Source organism: Barbus barbus (genome assembly GCF_936440315.1).
Source record: "Barbus barbus genome assembly, chromosome: 39".
NCBI classification, from domain to species: domain Eukaryota; kingdom Metazoa; phylum Chordata; class Actinopteri; order Cypriniformes; family Cyprinidae; genus Barbus; species Barbus barbus.
This window is the reverse complement of record NC_136717.1, coordinates 18,880,145-18,904,086: the sequence shown is the minus strand read 5'-3', so window position 1 is coordinate 18,904,086 and position 23,942 is coordinate 18,880,145. Positions and strand designations below refer to the sequence as shown.

The window sequence follows — 23,942 nt, the reverse complement described above, 5'->3', positions numbered from 1 at the left end:
CAATGTCTGAAGACTCACGTGACACTAAAGACTGGAGTAATGATGTTCAAAATTCAGCTTTGGATCACAGAAATACATTATATTTGAAAGTATATTACAACAGAAAACTGTTATTTAGTAATTATTTATTATTTTAAATTGTAATACCGGCACAATATTACTTTGTTTTCTGTATTTTTGATCAAATAAATTAAGACTTGATGAGCAAAAGATATGCAATGTTTAAACACATTAAAAATAGTAATGTGTCCAAACTTTTGACCAGTACACTTTTGTATGATAACAGACAACTTGCTAGCAGAAGGAGCATCATAGATTGAGTTATAGCACATACCTCATAAACTGTCTAGCTACTGTATAAACACTTTTTGGTATTTACTAGTTAAACTTAAATATACATCAAATATATTTAGAATATCAAAACTTAGATGTAGTCTTTGGGCTCAAATGCAGCAAGTGTGCTTCAGAGAAAATGAAGGGAATCCCCCTCTTAGGTGACTAGAGGGGATTGTGTGTGGGGGAGGGTCATTTTTAGACTTTTGTTTTATTATTATCTCACCTAAATGTTTGTTCAGTCAGTGTATTTGTTTTTACTGTGGTATAGCCTAATTTAGTTGCACAGTATATTACACACAGAACAAGGAAGTTTTAAACATTTTTTTGTAATATTCATGTAATTTATATGAATACTTACCAAGATGGACATTTTGATATTTTGTGTGCAGGATTTAAGAAATGATCTGTTCATGCTATGAAGGAAAGCACAGTGCATGTGGGGGGTGTGGCCTCAATAGCCCTGCAGTAAGCATGTGATTGAGCAGTGTGTAGGGTAGAAATTAAACTGAAATTGCATTCAATCTGGTTGTTTTAACCAAGATTATGCTCCAAGATTTTGTTCTCAACTACATTTAAATTCCCAGTGCCTGCAATTTTGCAAATTTCCAGTTTATTCATATTAATTCCCGTGGAAAGTTTTCAGTCTTGGGGATCTGGCTGGGATTGAACCAGCAACCTCTGAGCCATGAGGCAGGGTTCTTACCAGTGAGCCACAGATCTTTTTTTTTATATATTTCACTATTCACCTGCATGTGATTTTACAATAAGATAGTTAAAGCTTTGACAGAGTCTTTCCTGAATCATCCTGACTGCTTCATATCACAGAGATCTGGCTTGGATGGAACCAGCAACCTCTGAACCATGAGGCAGGGCTCTTACCTGTGAACCACAGATCTCTTGTTTTAACAAATGAAGGAAGTCACATTTCACTGTTCATCTGGTATTTAACAATAATCTAGAAAATGGCAGCATCATCCCAATGTGTTGAGGTGAGGCTTTTACCCACCACTCCAGCACAAACTCATCCACAACAAACATGTGTTCAGCCACTTGCATGGCTTTCACGCTGGTGTTTGGGGCACTTTCGCTGAACATAACAAGAAGACATAACAAAAAGCAAAAGTGGGATTTGAACTCTGGTCTTTATGAAGACGGTCCAATGCTTGATTTCCTGAGTCTGTTGTCTCGAGGAGAGTTTTGGATGGGGCTTTGTTTTACTTGATGGAAAACAATTGTGGGATTTGAACGCCAGGCTTTTATATTTGAAGATAAATGCTTATCCTCTGTTCCACAGATTTTGTGATGAAGCAAGGCTTCTTTTAGATAGGTTAAGATAGGTAAATAATTACTGCACCATTGTGATTTGAACAGGTCTCTTGTATAGATTTGTTCTTTAAAGACCTGCATTTAAAAACAGCATTATGCATGATTTGTTGTTGTAATATTTAAAAATCTGAAAAGCAAAAGTTTAGGCTCTGAACCAGAGCTTGTGATAATGGGGAAGTGCTATGTTTATGTTCAATAAAATGAGCTTAGACTTTTGTTTTTTCAAGCTTTGCCAGTTTTACTAACATACATCATTTAATTTCTAGCTCAATAACAATGTACGGGACTTTGTTGGAATCAAACCTTTGTCTCCATGAACTAATGCATGTGCTCATGATTTTTACATCCTAAATTTGCATCCTTTCAGCTAATAAAAACTTATTTATTCACAGCTGGAGCATCCCATAGCATTCATCAATGCTCATCTCAACTTGATCAACTCATTCGCTTGAGCCTCATAGCAGGAATGAATAGAAAGTTGTATGTTTGAGATTTTACAGGGAAAGATGCTGATATCAGTTGAGTCATGAGTGGTATATTGTAATAAGATGTTATGGCACAAGTGATAAAAGTATTATTCTGATCAGTTTATAAAATCATAGTCATACCAAAAATAAAGTCTCCTATTGACATGAATGACACAACTTTGAGATTTTTTATTTTTTTATTTTGTACAACAGAGTAAAAGTTTATGAAAATCAATCAATCCCCCGCTCTGAAAACATAATTCAGATAGTGGTATATTTGTATGCAAAATATCACAATGCAAATCATCTAAAAAAGAACACTCATTTTAAAAAGTTATTACATTAACCTTTCTTATAAACATTTTAATCCATCTGCTATTTTCTGTTACTAAATCATGCTTATTTGTGTGTAATTCATATTCACATGCATGCGGTAGGTTAAATTGGCAGATCAGGTGACCTGCCTCTCTTGCAAGTAGGAGGAGCCTTTGAATCTGCAGCTGTGACAGGTCAGAAATTTTCCCAGGATTGAGTAGCATAAAATTGCTACTAACCATAAAACTTGTATTCACTCATCTAATTCTTTTCCCGTCCTAGAATGAATGTGCCACAGATTTACGCAACATATACAACAAAGATGTGCTTCTCTGGGATACAAAATGCAGTTTGTTTTTAGTAAATGTCAAGATCAATGCCAGTATCTGGTGTGTACGGCACAGCTGAAACTGTAGAAATCACCCTCTGGAGAAGTCTGCGTTTAAGTCAGTCTCAAGCTGGAGGCTCTAACGCCTCTGAGCGTTAGCCAGGGAACGCTCTAAGATTGACATGAAATATCAACAAAAAGATTTGAATAAACTAGCCCATATTTGACTAATTGGAAATTGAAAACAATACAGTAATGTAAAGATGAATTAGTGCATTAATTTTTACTGATACCTCGTTCATTGTGTCTTTTCCTTCTTGACAGAGATGAAATTGGACATGCTATGCATCCAGTGACAAATCCTGAAAAGTTGAGAGCTCATATCATGTTTTTACCTTTTATAACGTTAACAGTGTAGAACTAAATTCAGCTTTCAGGGGGGTGATATGCATATTCATTTATGTTTTTAATTTTACAAATGCAAATCACAAATATATGACATTAATAAGAAAATAATACATTCATGCATTTACTCACCCATGGATGTTGCAACAATCATTTACCGTCTAGAACCATCCAAATATAATAACCCACCAAGACGATTTTTGTGAATACACAAACTTTTCCTCCCTTTTTCAATCTAAAGATAGGAAAAAAGGTTTCTGAAAGTGAGAAAGTCTGTTAGGTAACCCATAAAGTAACAGCGTCTCTTCTGAAGGATCTGGAAACAAAGGATTTGGAGGGCCCAAGTAAGAAAAGAGTGGGCAGAACTAGTGAGAGAATGGCAACTCCTCTTCAACTTTACAAAATAATACAGAAAACAAAACAAAAACAATCTACTTTGCAAGCCAAAAAAACTAGTATAATCATAAATATAGCATCAAAATCAGTGGTAAATGTGACCTTTAAAATCAAACTGTGCTTCACATTGAATTTCAAATAAAATGAAGATAAAAGCACAAAAAACATTAGCCAGTTTTCATGCACTTCTTTAATATATCAGTTTTTCATATTCACAACAAATACATTAAGCTCTTTTCCTTTTATATAATACAGTCTTAAATATTTTTACACAGAAATATTTTCTCAGAATTTCATCTATCAAAATGTCTTTTCTTAACCTTTATTTCTTATGTTGAAACATTTGAAGTCATTTCATTGTTTTTATCTCCATGCCTCCTAGCAAACGGACAGTACTTCCTTTGTACAGCTATTTACAGATGAAAAGAGTCTCCCAAACAGTTGTATGATAGTTCTCACTTGAATGAACTTGAACTGGGGTGGTGGGGTTAAAGTGCAGGCAAGGCAACAGAAAGAAATGTGATACCGACGTTTTTGGTGAAGGCTTTAAAAAGCAAATAACATGGGGGTTTGGGGAGTGAAAGAAAAATGGTTATAGAGAATCTATATATACGTGTTTATCTCCGAGTTGTAATTAAGCAGGTCCCCAAGTATTCCAGTCAAGAAGGATCAATCCTTCACAAGTCAGACCTCTTCAGTAACATTCCCATAGAAAATAAATACAGCATTCTTAAAATACACCTCTACCATCTCCATACGCAAGCCACGATAGGTTTGCCAGCTTAATCTGGTAACAAGTTCATTCAAACGTCTCGTCAAAAACTATACATGTGAAAACAGTGACCACCGTCACGACCCAAAGGATCCGTGGAGCTCCTTTCTCCTTAATGGCAAGTTTAAGTGGCGGAACCAATTCACAGAGCATCGTCCTTATAAAAATAATCGAAAAAGAACCAAAATAAATAATTCAATCCATCTCAACAAAAGCAAGAAGATGGGGCATGTGTCCTCGCTTTTGTAACAGAGCATGAGAGGCGAACCAAGCGCAGAGCCTCGGTTATCTGTGCAACATCAAGCATTTTGTGGAGCCGAAAGCAAAAATACGTCATTTCCTACGAGAAAAAAAAGGAAGCGGAGCCACTTATTTCACTACGAAGAGGCCGAAATAACGAAAAGCATCCCTACGAGGGCACTTCCACCGTCCACAGTGTCTAGGTGAACTTCAGGGCTACACAGTGCTAGTGTCACTACAGCCCAATGCTATGCTAGAGGGTTGACGCAGAAGTCTTTGCCGCTTTGTCGCCTGTTCAAGTCATAGGGCGAATCGATTTGGTCGAAGATCCAGATAACCATTCTCCAGCAATGGCGAAGGTGGACACAGATGGCGTAAGGAGGTTGGATTAAGCTTTGGTTTTTAGTGTCCCATGGCCCTGCCTGTTTTTGAAATCAATTTTCATTTATTTTGCAATCCGGTAACCATGCTTTAACCTCTTCATATGACAAAATATATTAAGTCTTTAAAAAGGCAAAATTGCTTATCTGCATCAGTCATTTACACAAAGTGCACAGACACACTGCGTAATGTCCATTTCAGCAAATCACAGAATAAGTGAGAGAAAATATGTATACATACACACACACACCTCTCTGAGAGTTCGAAACAACACCGAGCAAAAAGTAATAAAATGAAAGCAATATAAATTAATGTAACTTTGCAGGCCTGCCTGTCTATAACACAAGAAAAACTATATGCAACTTAAACTTAAAAAAAGCTATGACCCGTGAACAAATATATTGGAATGAATCCAGCGGTGCAAGGTCCAAAGAGTTGTCACATGACTCGGATGGATCGAAACTCAAAAAAAAAAAAAACTGTTAACCATTATGGCCTCAAAGGAATGGCTTCTAATATCAACAGTTAAGCTTAAAATTGTAGTGAAAAGTACAGAAATACATCTGCAATACGCCCACATTGTTACTCCATAGCAAGGCTTCGTGTTTGCTTTATACAGTGGGTTTTTCTACAAGAAACTTAAAATAATATAACCTTTGACTTGTTCAGAAACATGACATCAGCTACTATAAGGAGGCAAAACTAAATCACATTCTCTAGAAGCGCGGAAACCGCTTTGATTTTGCCCACCTTAGACATGTCTGATGGTATTTGTGCCGATCCAAGAGAGGCTAAAAACATTTCCCCAGGCTTCTTTGCGTGGGACATGTGAAATGCAAAAAAAAAAAAATACTAGTTTGCCTTGACAAAGAACTAAAAGCAAAAGAACCTACAGAATATATATGTATATTTATATAAAAAAAAGAGGTCTTTTGATGGTTGCTTCATTTACCACTGTTCACAAACTATATCTGTAACTGAAAAAAGGGTCTGTTTATCTACAACATATGACCCTTGAGGGAAAAAAAATGCTAAAGACCAAAGAAATCTGTATTATTAGTAACTCCTTATTAGCGACATCTCGTAACAAACTCATTGCAAGAGAGAAAACGTTTAGTTATCTCCTGACATTCAGCACCTTTCCATGACTGCGACTTGACGTCCTCTCTCTTATGCGCTCTCTTATTTCCCATCATTCCATGCCACTGGGCCCTGTTTTCTGATTGGCCAGTGCTGTGTGTTGTTCCTCTCCAGGGGCGGAGCAAAGGCGGGGCTTGTTATCCCAATATCATTCATCCCAAACCCATTTATCTTCCTTCTTGAGGCAAGGTTTTCATCCCCTGCCACAATCTTTTTGGGTTTGTTTGCCTTTTTCTTTGCAGTGAGCAGCTGTTGGTTTCTCACATCAGTCGTTTTTGTTGTACGCTGCATTATCGAGTTGTCCAATGTGATGTTTATGACATTTTTGTAAAATCAGCAATGACACCCTGCAGAGATCATTTTATTTTAAAGCAATTCCGTTGAGGCCGTAGCTCTTCAGGTAAAGACGAAGAAAAACAGCACATTCTTTGAAAACTAGTCCTTTTCTGTGTTATGGATGAACCCACCGTAGGAACACAAGACGTCGTTAAAAACTGACAAGGGATGGAATTTTAGGATTTGCAGCACTATTTAAACGCTGAGAATTCACCTAAAAGTGGACACAAAGGACAGATGTGTGTCAGTTTCATACTAAATTAAGCAATATAAGTCAAAAAAGGACAACATTGTTTGAGTACGTGAACTTGCCATAGCCACCAGCCTGAATGGGCGTCTTGGGGGAAGCGCAGGCATACAGGCTGAAGTCCTCTGTCTGGAATCCAGCGCGGTTAAGGGATGGTTCAGAAGCGCTGCGGTGGATCTTGGGCAAGGAGCGTGCCAGTAACTCAATAGAGGCCAGGATCTGTCATAAATAAACAATATATAATAAAATAAAAATCACGAGAGCAAATGTTTGATGCTCACACTGCACATAGAGTAACCCACTAAATTAGTAATTTTTTTAAATAAAACATTATATAAAGTGTGATAATGCCATTATATTTCAAAATAAGAAAATATTAAATTTATAGTACACAGCTTAAATACACTGCTTATATTTACATTTTAATAGTTTTGTTCTTTTTTTAGTTTTTATTTTTAAATGAACTTGCAACATTTTCAGAATCAGTAAGCTTTTATTTTGGCAGGCTGCCGGCAAGTAGGTATACAGGCTTTGTCCAAATACCCTACACTTGCGGTCTTGGCCACTTGAGAGCGCGTGCGCGCGACAGGAAGTAAGTGTGCAAATCTGTCCCATGTCTTCAAAGTGCCAAAGTGCAATGCCCTTAATGGATACTAAATTCACACTATCTCGAATACCGCTCCAGAGCGCTATTCGAGGCTAAACGTATCCCATCATGCATCATGTTCTGGATATAAATCGTGGGACTTTTTGCAGAGATCTCGCGAGAGGTCATGAAAAACTTTCCAATATAAGTTAAATATTAATATAATAATTAGATATTACATATAATTTGGTAGAAAAACAGTGTTTTTACGTTTTATTGATGCAAAGATGAGTAGTGGTGATATTTATTTTATATAACATTTGCAACTGCTTTTTATCACTTAATTAGAAGCACCACAAATTAAATTATGTCATGTTATAGGGACTACTGAACAGACATTTAGAAGTTGATTTTAAAATGCAAAGTATTTTAAATTAAAATTAAAATAAAGCTATATAAACGCTTACATTTTTACAACACTATAAGTGTGTCCCATGAGGTAACGAAAAGTTCAACACACACTTATGGTCTTCATCCTCACTTGAACACTTGGGCCAAATACAGCAAATACGTATTTAAGTAGTCAAGTGGTCAAGTGCAAAGACTGCAAGTGTGGGTATTTGGACAAAGCCACACACTGGCTGTTTAAGCACTGCTGAGTGAAGCACGTCAGTGAATGAAAGAAATGTTACCGTTTTGCTGTGAAACCGGCAATGTGTAGCCTAGATTTATGCTTTCAGTTTTAATGAAAGTCTTATATTACAGTAAGTCGAAATAATACAGTGATAGTGCATTAACAGCTGCCAACCATGTCGGTGTGCAAATGAGCGGTCTGAACTTACAGGTTTATTTTGGTCAGGCATGCGCATCTGCACGCCACTTATGTGCACCCTTGTATATTATATTGTATATTACATACAAGACAAAGCCATAGTTTGTCCTGTAAATCACTATTTAATAAGAAAAAGAAATAAAAGAAATTAAATGTTTCCCCCGCTGTACTGAAAACATACCAATTTTGTGCACTGTTACACCAATAATACATATATATATTAGGGCTGGGACTTTAACGCGTTAATTAAGATTAATTAATTACACAAAAATAACGCGTTAATTTTTTTTAACGCATTTTAAATCGCACTTATTTTTGCACCTCGGAACTTTTGTCACTGGATGAGTTTCGGCGGACCGATTATACTGGAGCACCAACTAGCGTTCAGACAAAAACAAACCACAGTGAACATGGACAAAGAAGCTGATGAGACCGCTTTGGTTGGCCATGTGGATGGGAAATTTTGTTATAAAAAACGTATGGATGGAAGCGTCGATAAGAGCATGGTTGTGTGCAAGCTATGCAACAAGGAATTCGCATATCACCGCAGCACATCGAGCCTCAAGTATCACCTCAATGCTAAACATATAGCAAAGTCTGTTATGGCCTCTGAAGCAACAGAGATGTTGTCTACAGTAATAGTCAGGGTTTCCGATGTTCTGAATGTACTTGAAAGTATTGTGTTTTACTTAAAAAAACAGTTTACAGAAGGTATACCTACCTATAGGGTACCTGAATTTCTGAAATGTAGGCTACTATATTTCTAAATATCCTATTGCTACACTTAATGGCAATATTGCACTGGTCTGTTGGACTTGGTTGAACAAAAATAAACAATATTTTGTTGCTTAAGCTTATGTATTCAGTCATTATTCAATGGTATACTAAAAATCCATATGAAAAAACTTACTTCTCACTGTTCTCAGGTCAAATATTTATATGCGATTAATTTCGATTAATTAATTACAAAGCCTCTAATTAATTAGATTATTTTTTTTAATCGAGTCCTGGCCCTAATATATATATAGATATATATATTACTATTTTACTGTTAATGCCACTCTGATGCCATCTTGTGGTAACACACCTTGACATAAATCTGCATGCCCTTGACAGATGGCAGCCAAATTTGAGAAAGCAGAATTTTGACAGGTGTTCACAACATTACCTGGGGGAAAAGAGGTCTCTCCTCTCGCTTTTTCTTCAGACAATCTGCCATAAGTCTCTTCATGGCCTTGGGGCAATTACTGCGCACTTTGCTCAGGTCAGGAGACAGGTAACCCCGGCCAACCATGAAAATAATCTGGATGAGGAGAGATATGCGCATTCATTTCTGCAATTTTCAGATACTGGCAGAAATTTTTCAGGGTACAGGCTTGATTTAAGTCATATATAGTCAGTATATCCTCTTCCTAGTATATCAGTATATCCTCTTCCTAATACTTTAACATTCAAAATTGAATTGATGATAAGACAAAAAAAAAAAAAAAAAAGCATAAGTAGTATTCATGTTTATGTAATTAATAAAACAAACACTTCCACCTAGTCATCATATGATCTGTTCTGAAGGGATAGTTCACCCAAAATACACTGCTAAGAGGTTCACCTGGTCTCTGTTGTTGATGTTAGAGTAAGGCAGAGCCCCTGACATGAGCTCATAGAGCACAATGCCAAACGCGTAGACATCCGACTGGAAACTATATGGGTTTTTATCCTGCAGTCTGATCACCTCTGGAGCCTGAAGCAAATCAGCCAAGATGCAAATGTCAGTACAGTAGAAATACTTTAACATAGTTAAAACATGTTCCTTCACTCACCATCCACAAGATCGAGCCAGAAAGCTGTTCAAACTGATGCGAGCCACTCCAGCGGGATTTCACTGTAGCCAGACCGAAATCACCAATCTTTACTGTTAGGTCCTCATGCAGAAAGATATCTAGGGAGGTGGTGTTAAGGCTAAGAGCATGTGGACACACATGTATACCTATCAACAGTGACTCGAAAAAATAAGAGTTATTGTATTTTTATATTTCTACAACAATAAAGATTTTATAAAGGATACTGTTACTCTTCAGATCTCTATGGATGATGGACTTGGCGTGCAGATAGCTGTGGATAAAATGATTTACAAGTGTTAAATTCATGCATCATAACCTGAGCAGTTGGGTATCTGATGCAAGCAGGTTTCACCCTTTCTATTCAAGACTTAATGGATTCTTTATTTTTAAACATTACATTTCTCTAAAAACTTTTGAGTGTTACTCACTCCATGCCCTGAGCCGTCTGACGGGCAATGTCAATCAGCTTGATCATCTCAAACTTGGTCTCGATGATGTGCAGGTGGTGGTAGAGACTCGAGCCTTCACACCACTGTGTAACAATAGCCAGTTGGGGTTTGGTTGTGTAGCCCATGAAGAGCAGGATGTTCACATGGCGAGTTTTCCTGCGAAAATTACAGAATTTTCAATAAGCTTTGACAGAACAATGTTTTGGTAGCACATAATCTCAAAAACGTGAAACAAACATTTAATGACAAGATTTACAGTTAATTGAAATTTAAAAAATTGTTTAAAGATTAATTCTGCTACTTAATCCATGTATTTTATGATGAATAATTTATTTTTATGAAATTAACAATTGTGTTACAATATTGCCTTTAAGTTTTATCGCTCAATTCCCAAAACAATGAGAAGACACTAATGATAGAAAAGGCAATAGTCAGTGAAACGAAGTGCTTAACCCTTAATTGTCAATTTTAGAGAATTTCAGTCAAATAATTATTGAGATTTGATGATTGACATTTAATTGTGTTCATTTAATTATTTATATTTAATATAATTATTTAAATTTTATTAGAGATTTTTTGCTACCGTTACCAACAATTGGTAAAGTTTAAACCCCTTTTGGTTATTTTCTTCTAATAAAAACAAAAAAACAAATGTTTAAAAAAATAAACAATGAAGCTCTTACCTGAGGACACCCACTTCATTCTTAAAGGCCTGTAGCTGCTGTGGAGTGGGAGCTGTGACATTCAACATCTTTACCGCCACATCACCTGAGGAAGAGGAAGACACACATTTAGCCTTTCCTGTACATTCCTTTATCATCTTTAGACCAAAACTGTTCTCAGAGGACTTACCGTGCCACTTCCCCTTGTAGACTGTTCCAAAAGAGCCAGATCCAATCCGCTGTCCCAGGGTGATCTGACCTTCTGAGATCTCCCAATCATCGCTCGAGTCCCGTCGACCCAGGGTTTTCTAAATATTAGACAAAATAAATGCCAAAAACCATCTTGAATGACCTTTGAACTGGACTAGATGCGTCAAGTAAGGTCAAGAAATCTTCACCATTTTATTGCGGTCCTCAGACGAAGACGATGGCTTCCGCTCTCTCGGTTGGCAGGGCGATTTGGACACCTTCACATTGGGCAGGGAACCAGGCAGGGAGGCAGGAGGTGTGGCCGACAGGCCTGTTGTGGAGCCTGGCATTACGAGAGGTCGAGAAACAAAGTAAAGTTACTTTAACAGGAAATATGAGAGCCAAAGAAGAGAGAGACAGAGTAAGAGGGGAAGGAGACAGAAGGAAAGGACTCTATAAAATCTTAGAGAGTCACATGGGGGGAGAAAGAGAGGAACAGATCACATCACAGCTGTGAGCAATATATGCCTCGACTGAAGTATACTATCAAATCCTGACCCAGATCCCATCTCTTATACTGTTAAATAAAAAACTGAAAATCTTAAACTTAAAAACAAAAAAAAGAATATTAGTTATGTTGCCTTGGCAAGTAGCTGATATAAAATAAGTTTAAATTCAAAGACTAAAATGACTAAAACTGAAAAACATTAAAGCTAAAAAGAATATTAATATTAATTTTATATAAGCATATAAAATTACTAAAACTTAAATTAAAACAAAAACAGAAAATAAAACCTAATTCAAAATATTAATAAATACTTTTTAAAATAACACTGTCCTTTACAATAAGCTTATAATTGTTTTTACATTATGGTCAATAACTAATACTAAAATTCAACACTATTTTTTCTAAACAAATAATAAAAAAATAAAATCCATCATTTTAAATGATGCAAGTCAATTCAGGCATCACTACAATGTACAGTATAAAAAATACTACATATTATTACTGTACTGTACTGGATATTCATTTTGAGATTTGCATTTTAAGATTGTGTTTTATTTTGTGAGAACTGCATTTTAAGATTACATTTAACTTTTTTTTTTTTTTTGGTAAATGTATTTGTTTCTCTAAAGTATAACCGATTGTTAGATAATGGCAAATGCGACCTAAATAAAATAGATATTTTATATTTAATAGACTTACGATTTATAATTTTTTTAAAAGGGGGCCTGTGCTTCTGAAATGTCTGAGTGACGCGTGCCATTCTTTGCTTTACTAAGTGAGTTAAGTGTATTGGGTTGAGGAAAAGTAACTGCAGCCCATCATGCATCAGTGAAAGCGTTTGTGTGAGAGAAGTGTCAGAGAAAGTGAGAATTTAAAGGAGGAGGAGTGAAAAAACACACAAGGTGGAAGACAAACAGACAAACAGACAGACAGACAAGCAAAAGACGAGACAAGGTGTGGGACACAGCCACGCACGAAGGCCTAGCTACCTCTGAACACTGGCTCAGGCTCAAAATCAAAGACAATGTCATTGGGGTGGGAGGACAGAAGGGGGCTTGAGGTCCGTGTTCGGTTCTTCCTCAAGCAGCGGGCTGGGTGTTGCGAGGGGGCTGTAGGGGGGAGAGAGACAGACACGGGATCACTGGCCCCCGAAGCTCAGGTGCACTTCCTGTCACCCACTACCAAAATCCTGTGTCTACTCTCAGAGGGTGTTTAGAGAAGATCAAGTGAATTATAGGTGACACAGAGCCAGTTTTTCATTATTTCTGTATACAGTCTGTCCTTAAAGGGACCGTTCACCCTAAAATGAGAATTCTGTTATCAATTACTCGCCCTTTGTTTTATGGAAAAGAGCAGCTCGAACATTCTTCTAAACATCTTCTTTTACCTTCCACAGAAAAAAGAAAGTCATACGGGTTTGGAACGACAAGTAAACGATGACCGAATTTTCATTTTTGGGTGAACTGTCTCTTTAAACTTAGTTCTGGGACATGTTTTGAAGAAGCAGAAAGGACAGGGGCGGGTTTTGATAACACAGATTATGAATTAGTATTTTACAGCAGGCCATGTGATAAAGAAAAGGGCTGAAGCAATTCACAAGCGGGCAGGGGAGAGAAAGGCCAGTTTGTCAGCTTTTACTAGCAGGCAGAGTGAAATGGATCAGCTATCCCAAACTTCTAAGGCCAATGACACAGAGATAGCACAAAGACATGGGATGACGGAAAGCCATTTGAATTCAGTGTGTCTTAGTGTATATTTTCTGTTTCAGACAACACTTACCTCCATCTGACCTCGGTAAGCCTTGATCACGGATCAAATCCTGTACAGAAATAACACAGATTAGCAGGGACTTGTAACATTTTGTGCTTTTTGCTTGCTACAAATGTACCTTACGGGGTTTTTTTGGGGTTCAGTAATATTAACATTATTTGTTAATATTACTGGATACAATTTTTTTAGATTCAGGAAGTGGAATGTAAAGACATTTTTAAGTAGGGCCTATAACATTAAAATGGATTCAATCCTTTTGACTAAAATATATTGGTTAGCTGTCCAACTGTCCAGTTCTCACATCAATGTTGACCGGCTCGATGGTGTTGATATGGACGTTAGGGGCTGAAGAGGAGCGATCCCTCTGGCCAAACTGGTTGCGGTGGTCCTCCTCTCCAGGTCTAAAGGACTGTGGGATAGGGATGGATTTGGATGGGGACACAGTAGGATGGCACAGAGACCTGGAGAAAACCGAGCCAGGAGAGTTCAATGTAATTCTGCACAATACACAATTAAAAGCCACCTACACACATGTGTAGCAGTTAATGTGACAGCAAGTTTTTTGTTGTTGTTTGTTTGTCTGAAAGAAATGAACACTTTTATTCAGCAAGGATGCATTAAAATTTATCAAAATTGTTCAAAATAACATTTATAATGTTACAAAAGACAACTGCTTCAAATAAATACTTCTCTTTTTAACTCCATTTACTGAGGATTCTGAACACAAATATTAAGCAAAACTCTTTTTAACATTTATAATAATCAGAAATTATTTTTGAGCACCAAATCAGCATATTAGAATGATTTCTGAAGGATCATGTGCATGGAGTAGTAACTGCTGAAAATTCAGCTGTCATCACAGGAACAAATTACATTTTAAAAAAACATTTACATTTTGAATTGTAATAACATTTCAAAATATTACTGATTTTAATGTATTTTTTGATAAAATAAATGCAGCCATAGCGAGCATAAGAGACTTCTTTGATAAACATAAAAAAAGATCTTACTAACCCCAGACTTTTAAACAGTAGTGCAATAAAAGTTGAATAGAAAAATATTATTAGTATTAAATAAAATATATAAATATAGATGATAATTTATAAATTGGTGTACATTCATATAAATATAATATTTATTAATTGTATTTATTACTAAGATATACTACATGGTCACTGGAGTGCAGATGTGGACTAAAATCTAAAAACTTACCCAGTGGACTCAGATGGAGGGAGGGAGGGGCACATCTCTGACACGGGTGTCGTTCCCTCTGATGACGCCTCCTCCTGGGTAATGGGGTGGTGCACCAGAAATTTTGATGCCAGCAATAAACTAAATAACACAATTATAAACAAAAAATTATAATGTCAGTACAAATAAATTATGCATAAGCATCACTTACCCAAAGCACATTGGACTATTTCCAATTGGACAAACTATACACAAAATATGTAAACTATTTCAAATACGGTGAATACTAATATGCAAGAAATAAACATTTTACTGTGCATCACACAGAGCAAATTTCACCCTTTTATGCATAACGCATATCTCCAATGAACACTCACTCCAGCTGATCATAGTTGACACACATGAGCGGGACCTCTGTGCTGCAGCGCTGGTGGAACTTGTATCCGCACGTCTGGCAGCGGAAGCCCTGAAACAGCAGCTTCCGGCAAAAGTCACAGAAGGCCAGCGTAAAGAAGGTCTTTCGCACCTGTTGAGTCACCAAATAACACTTACAGTCATTACAAAGAATCTGAATGCTTCCAAAAAAACTATATATATTACCGTCAACGTGGATGAGAAAGAGCTCAACATGTCTTCAATTTGTCAAGGTGAATTTAAGAGTAAAATCAAGAATAGAAATGACCACACCAATGTGGTCTAACTTCCTCCTTTTTTGTCATTTCAGATTTATTTTAAGCCAGTTTGTGGTCAGTTTCATCATACTCACAAAATTATGGGTCGTCAGTGGCACATTCTCTAAAACCTCAACATGAAGCTCCTCCCCTGTCAACCAGGAAATGTCTGTGTCCCAGCCAATGGGCCTCTTCTCCCTAATGTGGGCGGGACAGCCATTAAATATGAAGTACGACTCGCAGTGTGACATAGCCTTGGCTTGTTTTTGCAGTAGTGATGGTAATGTGTGCTTTCAGAATACAGTTCTTACCCATCCTGAACCCTGTAAACCGCACAGCATTCTGGGATCAGGCCTCGCATCATCAGAGCCTTCTTTAAGGAGTCTCTCACCGTCATCCCACAGCGAGCTGGAACCTGAAACACACACACGTAAACTACTTACTCAAGTCACTTTCATCTCTTACAGTGAGGCTGTGGTTGCGTCTGGGTGTGTTTGATTTCTTGGCTCCAACTCATTCTGCCGCTACTCTTTGCTAAACCAACAGAGACACGCTGAGCACAATCAAAATAAAGGGGGTCACCTACATTTGCTCATTTCCCATGGAGTCCCGCCGCTCTACAATCTGGTTGGAGTGGAAATGCCTTCCAGAAGCCCTTCCTTTCTAAACCCTGCCTGAAACCTTACTGTGAAGTATCGTCGAAATATCCTACCATGACAAAAATTCTCAAAGCTAGATGTGGGCAAAATATTACAGACACAATACACCTCCTTAGTTTTTTTTTCTTCATCAGATCCCTTACCTAATGCTCTGTCATTAGGCCAGTATTATTAGCAGTATGCAGCATTTACATTATAGTATTTAGTTATAATATTTTGAATTCGCTTTCATTTTATATTTTCAGTTTTCAATTCAATTTTGTCACATGCTTTTGTCATTTTATTAGTTTACGATTTCTAACTTGATTTTTTTTTTTACTATTTATTTTTTGCATACATTTTGCTAGTATTATTTACATACTATTATAGTAGTTGGAGTTATTTTATTTTTATATTTTCGTTTTAATTTTACTTGTCATTTTATTAGTTAAGATTTCTATAGCTTTAATTTATTTTTATATTATATTAGTATTATTTACACACTAATATTGTATTTAATATTTTTTTAAAATTAGCCTTTATTTTCATTTTAGTTCTGTCATGCTTTTCTCATTTTTATTAGGTTTTGTTTTTAAGAGTTGCTATAGCTTTTGTTTGTGTTTAGATTATATTAGTATTATTTACATACTATTATAGTATTTACTAATATTTTGATTTAGCTTTTATTTTTATATTTCTAGTTTTCCTTTTAATTTTGCCATATACTTTTGTTTACATTTAGAAATATTCTGAATGATCTTTTTTAATTTCAGCTTTTCAAATATATTTTTAATATTTATTTTAATCTGTTTTTGTAATTTTTATTAATTTCCTTTTTTTAAAAAGATTTCTTTAGTTTGCTTGCTTTAGTTTTAGTTAACAAACAACACTTCATTAGACAATTTTAGTGAAAAACAACTATAATTTTAATCTGTACATCGCATAAAGCTACTGTAACTATACAACTATAACTTCAGAGAGCTTGTAATATAGTTGCATGGACTGTTTTCCTTCCGACTTTTTAGTTTTGTATGGCAGAGAGAAGCCTGGACATTCTGCAGAATAACTCCTTTTTTATTCTTTTAGATTTTTACTAGGAGTGCAACACATTATCGATTGTAATGTAAATAATTACTTGCATCATGCAAATGATCTGAATTATGTTCATCATTCACACTAAATTATCTACATATAAAAGTGTAACAGTACCAGACAACAAGCAATAACCAACAACAACTCACCACTGTCCTCTGCTTGTTGGGCAGGAAAACCCTTACGATGGGTTTCTGTGGCGAGCGGGGATTCCCTCGTGTTGCGTCTGTGGGGGTCTGCAGGACAGCCAAGGTGTTTGGGGCGGCGGGGGCGCTCTGGAGGGCCGGTCCCTTTACATCCAGCAGGGTGGGTATGGGCGAGGAGCAGAACTCGGTTCCGTTCCCAATGGCCTCCAAAAGCTGCTGTTCCCGCTGCTGTAATGCATCCAGTTTACTAGTGTACTCTTCATAGGCCTGTGGCATGGAGGAAATAAATCATTAATACTTTATTAACAGGTTTCACATAAATGCTCATGTTTTGAAACTGTTGGAAGGATAAAGATCTGAAGTTATGCATTAGCCGAGATTGCATACACAGAAACTAAAGGCCTTATCAGTTCCTTTGAAACATTAGAGAAATTATTTGCAAGAATCCCTAGATAAGCGGCTGCCTAGTTGTAAAGTGATCAATGTTCTATGTAGGCAAAAACTATGAGTTATATATATATATATATATATAGTTTTCCATTACCATGTAGCTAAACTAACAACAATTAGTATAAAAGCATATTCACACATTCATATTTAGAAGAAACTGTAAATTTTAACTAGATTTAACTAATTGTAAATACTTCTATAAATATTAATTTCTCCCACCTGCTTATATATGGATTTCTGCACTATGCTTGTTGCAATGCATTATGGGATGGATACTTAGGATGCCCCCATAGAATTTGACTAAAAAGGCATTTTCAACTTTTAGACTTTTTTTTGAATGCCTTAAAATGCCACCTACATAGGCAGCTTACTAGATTTAGGAACAAAGCCCAAAAGTTAATTGTAACTACAAATGGCATGAAAAATTCCAGTTACTTTATTCATGATATTCTTCATTTATAACATCAAGTATCTTTCAAAATGAACTTTCTTGGTATAGTAAACATCTTTATATTACTTTCACATTACACTCATGACAGCAACTCTTTGTCGGGCCAACTCACCTCCAGGTATATAGATGGCGGATTGTGTTCTCCTCCAAACTTATCTAAAAGGGCTTCTAGGTGCTCTTGGGTTAACTTAATCATCTGTTTAATGTTCCATATCTGCAAAGAAAACTAGAGTTAGCAAACCAATTTTCCCAGCTTCCTTTAGATTGATCAGAGATCTTTGAACTTCACTATACATGAGTAAGAACCTCATGTCTAGGCTAAATCTAATAAACAGAATAATTTGCTTGTCTTCACTAAGCTGTTAAAACTGACACTGACGCCTGTCTCAAGCCCTGCCCACAGAAACTGTGATATAGTGATTAAATCTGAGGTGTGAAGTAAACAGACAGTGAGCATTAGCAAAGAAGCTGCTGCAAAATGCTTCAGTTTGAACTGAAGAGTATTTTTTTTCTGTTAAATACTTTGTCCAGTCTCAAACTTAAATTGCTGAGACACTTTTAAGCCAAATTTAAGACATTTTCCTGAAACACTCTGGCACTTTCAAAACCTGACACAGCAGTATTGTCTCAACCAATGGTGTGTTGGGGGTGGGACTTCTCTTTGTGTTTGAGCAATGAGAACTGGAGAGGTTCAGGAAACCTTTTTTTTTGGCAATCGACCCTTCGTAGAGACCCTCAAGTGTTCTCAGTCAAGTTCTCACGCAGTGAAAAATACGTTGCGGAGCAAAGAGGAAACTGACAACACACAGACAGACAAGACAGAGCAGGTTACTTCTGGTCTTAGCTTGAAAATTGTCATTTTTTAAGAAATTCAAACAATAAATATCGTTTTGTGGCTCTTTAATGTGTCGTGCCTGCAGTTCAAGCGGCATGTGAACCGATCATCTCTTCCTCTTTACTAGTTATAGCATAAAATAAACATGAATGGACATCAGAAGGTATCTTGTTTCAAAGGCGAAAAGATGCCAATACACCATTTTTCAAGTTAAAGTCCACCGACGTTAATCTTTGTTAAACGCAGATCTGTGTTATGATTGGTCAGATCGCTTGTCAATCAAACTTGCTGCGAAAGGTCAATTCTGTTTTGTCACTAAAAGCCATAAAAATGACAATCATCACCTTTAACAGTTAGTTCTGATTATGCAACGATACCATTTTTTCAGAACCGATCCGATCCTGAAAATTCTGAGTATCTGCCGATACCGATCCAATCCGATACCAGCGCAGTTTTTTGTTTTAAATCGATGTAGAATTTCTATACTTCTGTGTGTCTGTGTTTGTTACTCTTTTGTGTGTTAAACACAATCTACTACATATAGATAACTTCATTTTAATGAAAAATAACAAATGAAAAAAATATATAATCATAATCTATGACAAAAATACTATTATAAACTTGTTTATAATATAGCAAAAGATACTCTAGAAAAATCATGGGTGCACAATAATTTTATAAAACCTAGTGAAACATTTTTATTTACAAATAAAAGTGAATAAGTGTAGGACTAAATCTGGTGAAATAATACACATTGCTCTTTGAATTGTTGTAAAATACATTCATGAAAAAACAAGCAAATGCATTTATATATAAATATAAAGGCTACTATAAAACTAAAAGACATTTCTTTTAAATCTGTAGCACAGTAATGAAGGCAGCAACATATGATAGATCGAACAGAACAAGAAAGACTGTTAATAATCTTTCATTGCGCAAAAGGCTCCAATATAGAGCAGCAGAAAGCGCTTATGCGCATCCCGTGTGCACAATGATGCGCTTGAAGCGACACGGAGTCACAGCGCGCAGCCCTGAGTCCGCATAGAAACGTTCAAAGTACAGAGGGAAGAGATATTGATGCGTAGCGTATCAAATCTGTGCGTAAGTTTATTAAGCCTTTTCTTTTAACAGTTTTAAACCTCAGTAACTGTGCGCTCTTGAAGAGAGTTTGACTGTAGTAACCGAACGCGACACGCAGTTTGAACGCTGAATGGAGGATGACAGACAGCCGCGGCGGAGAGAAGAGTTTACCTGAACTTGAATTTAAAGACTTAAATATTCATCTGTACCTCGGATTAAACTATGGAACAGCTTCAGAACACTTGAAATATAGTGCACGAAAACTTTATGGTGCTTTATAATGTTTTTGTGCCTTTCGTGGGGCTCAACAATAACACAATAGTATACGGATTTGGATCGGTCTCGTCTGACCGATACCCGATCAGCAGAATATAACCGTATCGGAGTCGATACCGATCCGGAGTATCGGATCGATGCATCCCTAGTTCTGATATCCTAAATGTACATTTTATGCAACTTTAAATGTACAAAAATCTGACATTCACAACCCTAATATTAATATTTTTCAACATTTGAGGCTATTTATCAGGAGATGATTGATCTAAAAATGTTAGGCCTGGTTGTTGAAGATTTTAAATTACAGCACATTTTAAAAACCATTTGGAAAAAAGTACTACCACATCCAATTTTATAAATTAAGAGAGAAAAGTTTAAAGTACTAGAAAATTACAGCCAAGCATTTGCTCAAGGAAACATGCAAGCAATGCACTTGTTCCAAATAGCCAATAAACATTTTTCAATTTTGCCAAGCAATACGAGCAGCATCATAAAATACTCCAAGTTCACTGGAAAATGTCCCAGCCAAGTAAACACAATCTGACAGTGCTACAAAGCTTTACAAGTAAACTTTATTATGATCACCATTTGGAGAAACAATTTTCCAGCAGACTGTCAAGAAAGTTGGAATGCCTCTACGCCCCCTTGAAACAGCACATTTAAGTGCATCTAACTTTAGTTCTGATTAAAAATCCTGCATTCCGAGTTAAGCTGCCACTTGATTCCTAATCAACGGTGCAGATACTGGCTCTACTAGTCAAATTAGTGCAAAAAAAGGCTAAAAGGCATCCGTGACAAGGGACTTTCTCAGTAGACTTTCCAGTATAAACTCCTGACAAAGATTGCTGACAGTTTCTTAAACAGACATTTGTTACAAGCCTTTCTTTTAAAGCGAACCCCATGTGGTAACAGACTCTGTGTTTCCAACATGCAACATAACCAAAACAATTTAAAATAGCTCAATACATGTGAAATAATTGCAGCCATCTACAACTTCTCTACAAAGAGGCCCAACAATGAAAATTCTGCTATCATTTACTCATCCTCGTGCCATTTCAAACCTTATGTCTTTCATATGTAGAACACAGCAGCAGAAATTGGGAAGAATACGGGTTTTTGCCTCCTTCAAAAAAAGGAACTGGAACTTTTACACTTGATAAAATATGCAAACACCAAAAAAAAAAAAAAAGGTCCATATGACTTGCATTTGACTTGTGAAGTCATACGATATCACAATATAAAGAACAAACTGAAGAGGAGTGAATAATTTGTTAATGAATTGGATTGAGCCTATCACCAAGTTCAATTCAATCCTGTTATCAACCCACTGGAATACAATGGGCTATATATCATATAACATGATACTTTTATGATGCTTTTCAAACATAAAAGCTCTTATGTTCCTTCAACATTCATGCCAGTAATACAGGAATGTGAAAACTCACTTATGCCCAATATTCAACATTCTGGGTCAATGTAAAAGTTTAGGATCTCCCATTGCAAACCCCATCAAACTATTCTTTAATGGGAAGATATGATGTGAACTCTTCAAAGTCTATTGTGGTTATGGCAGTGACCATCAATAAAACTGCTAACTAAGTTCATGGACTGTGCAATCAGATTAAATCATGCTCCATTCTTTAACGATACCGCATTTTTCACTTTAAGTACGAGTAAAAAAAAGGTAATAATCTAAATATAGATGCTCCTTTAAAAAGAAGCAAGACAAGTCCTGTGTAGTAAAATTAATCTAATTACCACTAAACACTCACTCCTACAATGATAACTTACACAAGATGCTCTTTAATCTAACTAAAGCAAAATAGGTTAGCCGTTTCCTGAATAAATTCCATGACGGAATTAATGCTCTGCACGAAAATCCATGTTAAGTCAGTAGGAAAAATGGAAAATGGTACATGGTTTCTAAATAGCTTGAGAAGCAAGAAACCAGCTGTAATGTTCCAAAAACACAGCTACCTTTTGGTAAAACTGTTTTTGGATCATTGTTGCTGGTTTCAAGCTTCTAGAGCATCAACTAACCAGCTGGTAATAGGTGGTTTCTGGAACATTGTAGATGCTCCGACCTGGTCAACCAGGCTCCAAAATACAGGTTACTGAAACTGGACGTTTCTGCAGGGTGCAGATTTACCCACGAAACCCCAGTGTGTACATCGAAGAGCAAAGGACCCCTATAGTAGCATAGGTGATTTGTGCAGACAGCCGGCTGACAGCTTAGAAGAAAGATACACAATGCAATAAATTTGCACGAGATCAAAAATAAACGTAGAACATTAGCAGGGCCCAATGCACGAGCAGAATGACATCACTGCAGATTTAAATGTAAATGCATTCGAAAGCAGACTCGCAGCTCGCGCCAGCTGGTGACACAAAGGAGCTAAAACAATGCATGCGAGCCTTTAATATTCCCCGTTGCATCTGTAGTTTCCCATTAATACGATGCATCGCAAGGTGAGATATGTAGCATGCATGCTATGCAGCGGGGTCGGGGGGTATAAAGCCAATAAAACACGAACAGGCCTTCTGATAAACATTGGCTCACAGAACTGCAATGAGAGAATTATAAATGGCGTCATTCGGAAATGCACCTTGCGAAAATGCATAAGCGCACGATATAAGATTTTCTCTACTACATATATATATGTTCGTGCATCATCTCGCCCCCTGCAATGCATTGCATCCCCACACGATCCGTATTACAGCCGGTGTTTCCTGAACATCTCCATCCAGCCCAGCTCCGCTCAACACCCGAGCTCTGCTTCATCCCTGACTCCCCCATTGTACCTCCTCGGGAATGTCCTGTTGACATTCGGGGATCGCCGCTCCTCCGGGACAGGCGGGATCGAGCCCCGCGCCCAGCTCGTCCAGTCCCGGGTCCCGCTCCGGATCGCGGTTCATGGTGTCTCCGTTGAAGACGGGCGGTGGGGACTCGGCGCTGCTCAACGCCGCCATTTTAAACCACGAGAAACTGAGTGGAAAATAATAGAGGAAAGAAACAGAGAACGAGACAGGAGGGGGAGACAGATTCACCAAACGTAAACCCGTGGAGGGGTAAATGGGGATACTGGACGCCGACCAGTGCACTGATATTAAAGTGTAGATGATAAAAAACGAATAAGTCACAAATTTGTTTCAGCCATGTCGTTCATGCAACTTAAATTATCCAATTTTATGTATATCAGGTAGACCATATAAAGGTAACTCCCAAATAATAATAACTCCCAAAAGCTTGATTTGAACCCAAAAGCTCTGCATAAACATTAATATTTCTATATATATATCCCCTACTATGACAAAGCAGTCAATCCAACATGATCTCACATCACTATCAGGTGGCCAGAGGTGTACAATTTTCTGAAAATAATAATAATAATTAACCCTATAAAGTCTACTGTATCATATTTAATATCTAAATTTCCAAGTCCTCTAATTATCAGCATTATCAAAACTTCTTCTACGTGCCTAGTTCATACTTTTTAGTAAGTAAAAGCCTTATAGTGTATAATAAAGATGAACATTTAGTGGCCGGAAACAATTTAGGATTACTTATGTTTTGCCCCTCATAATTACA

The 23,942-nt window shown here is 36.8% G+C and overlaps 1 protein-coding gene across 1 annotated transcript; it reads right to left on the bottom strand.

Annotated features, from left to right (window-relative positions):
- Nucleotides 1-6,455: 6,455 nt before the first annotated feature.
- On the bottom strand, nt 6,456-23,342 carry LOC306858747 (serine/threonine-protein kinase B-raf-like). Its single transcript, XM_079399439.1, has 20 exons — nt 23,156-23,342; nt 18,275-18,376; nt 17,265-17,528; nt 15,697-15,800; nt 15,481-15,583; nt 15,092-15,240; nt 14,736-14,855; nt 13,825-13,984; nt 13,533-13,572; nt 12,743-12,862; nt 11,455-11,588; nt 11,247-11,364; nt 11,078-11,162; nt 10,374-10,550; nt 10,170-10,216; nt 9,925-10,043; nt 9,714-9,845; nt 9,276-9,410; nt 6,755-6,908; nt 6,456-6,656 (listed from the first exon to the last, which is right to left on the bottom strand). Exons 1-20 carry the CDS (start codon nt 23,321-23,323, stop codon nt 6,634-6,636), a joined length of 2,454 nt encoding a protein of 817 aa, XP_079255565.1. The 5' UTR covers nt 23,324-23,342; the 3' UTR covers nt 6,456-6,633.
- Between the last annotated feature and the right edge of the window lie 600 nt (nt 23,343-23,942).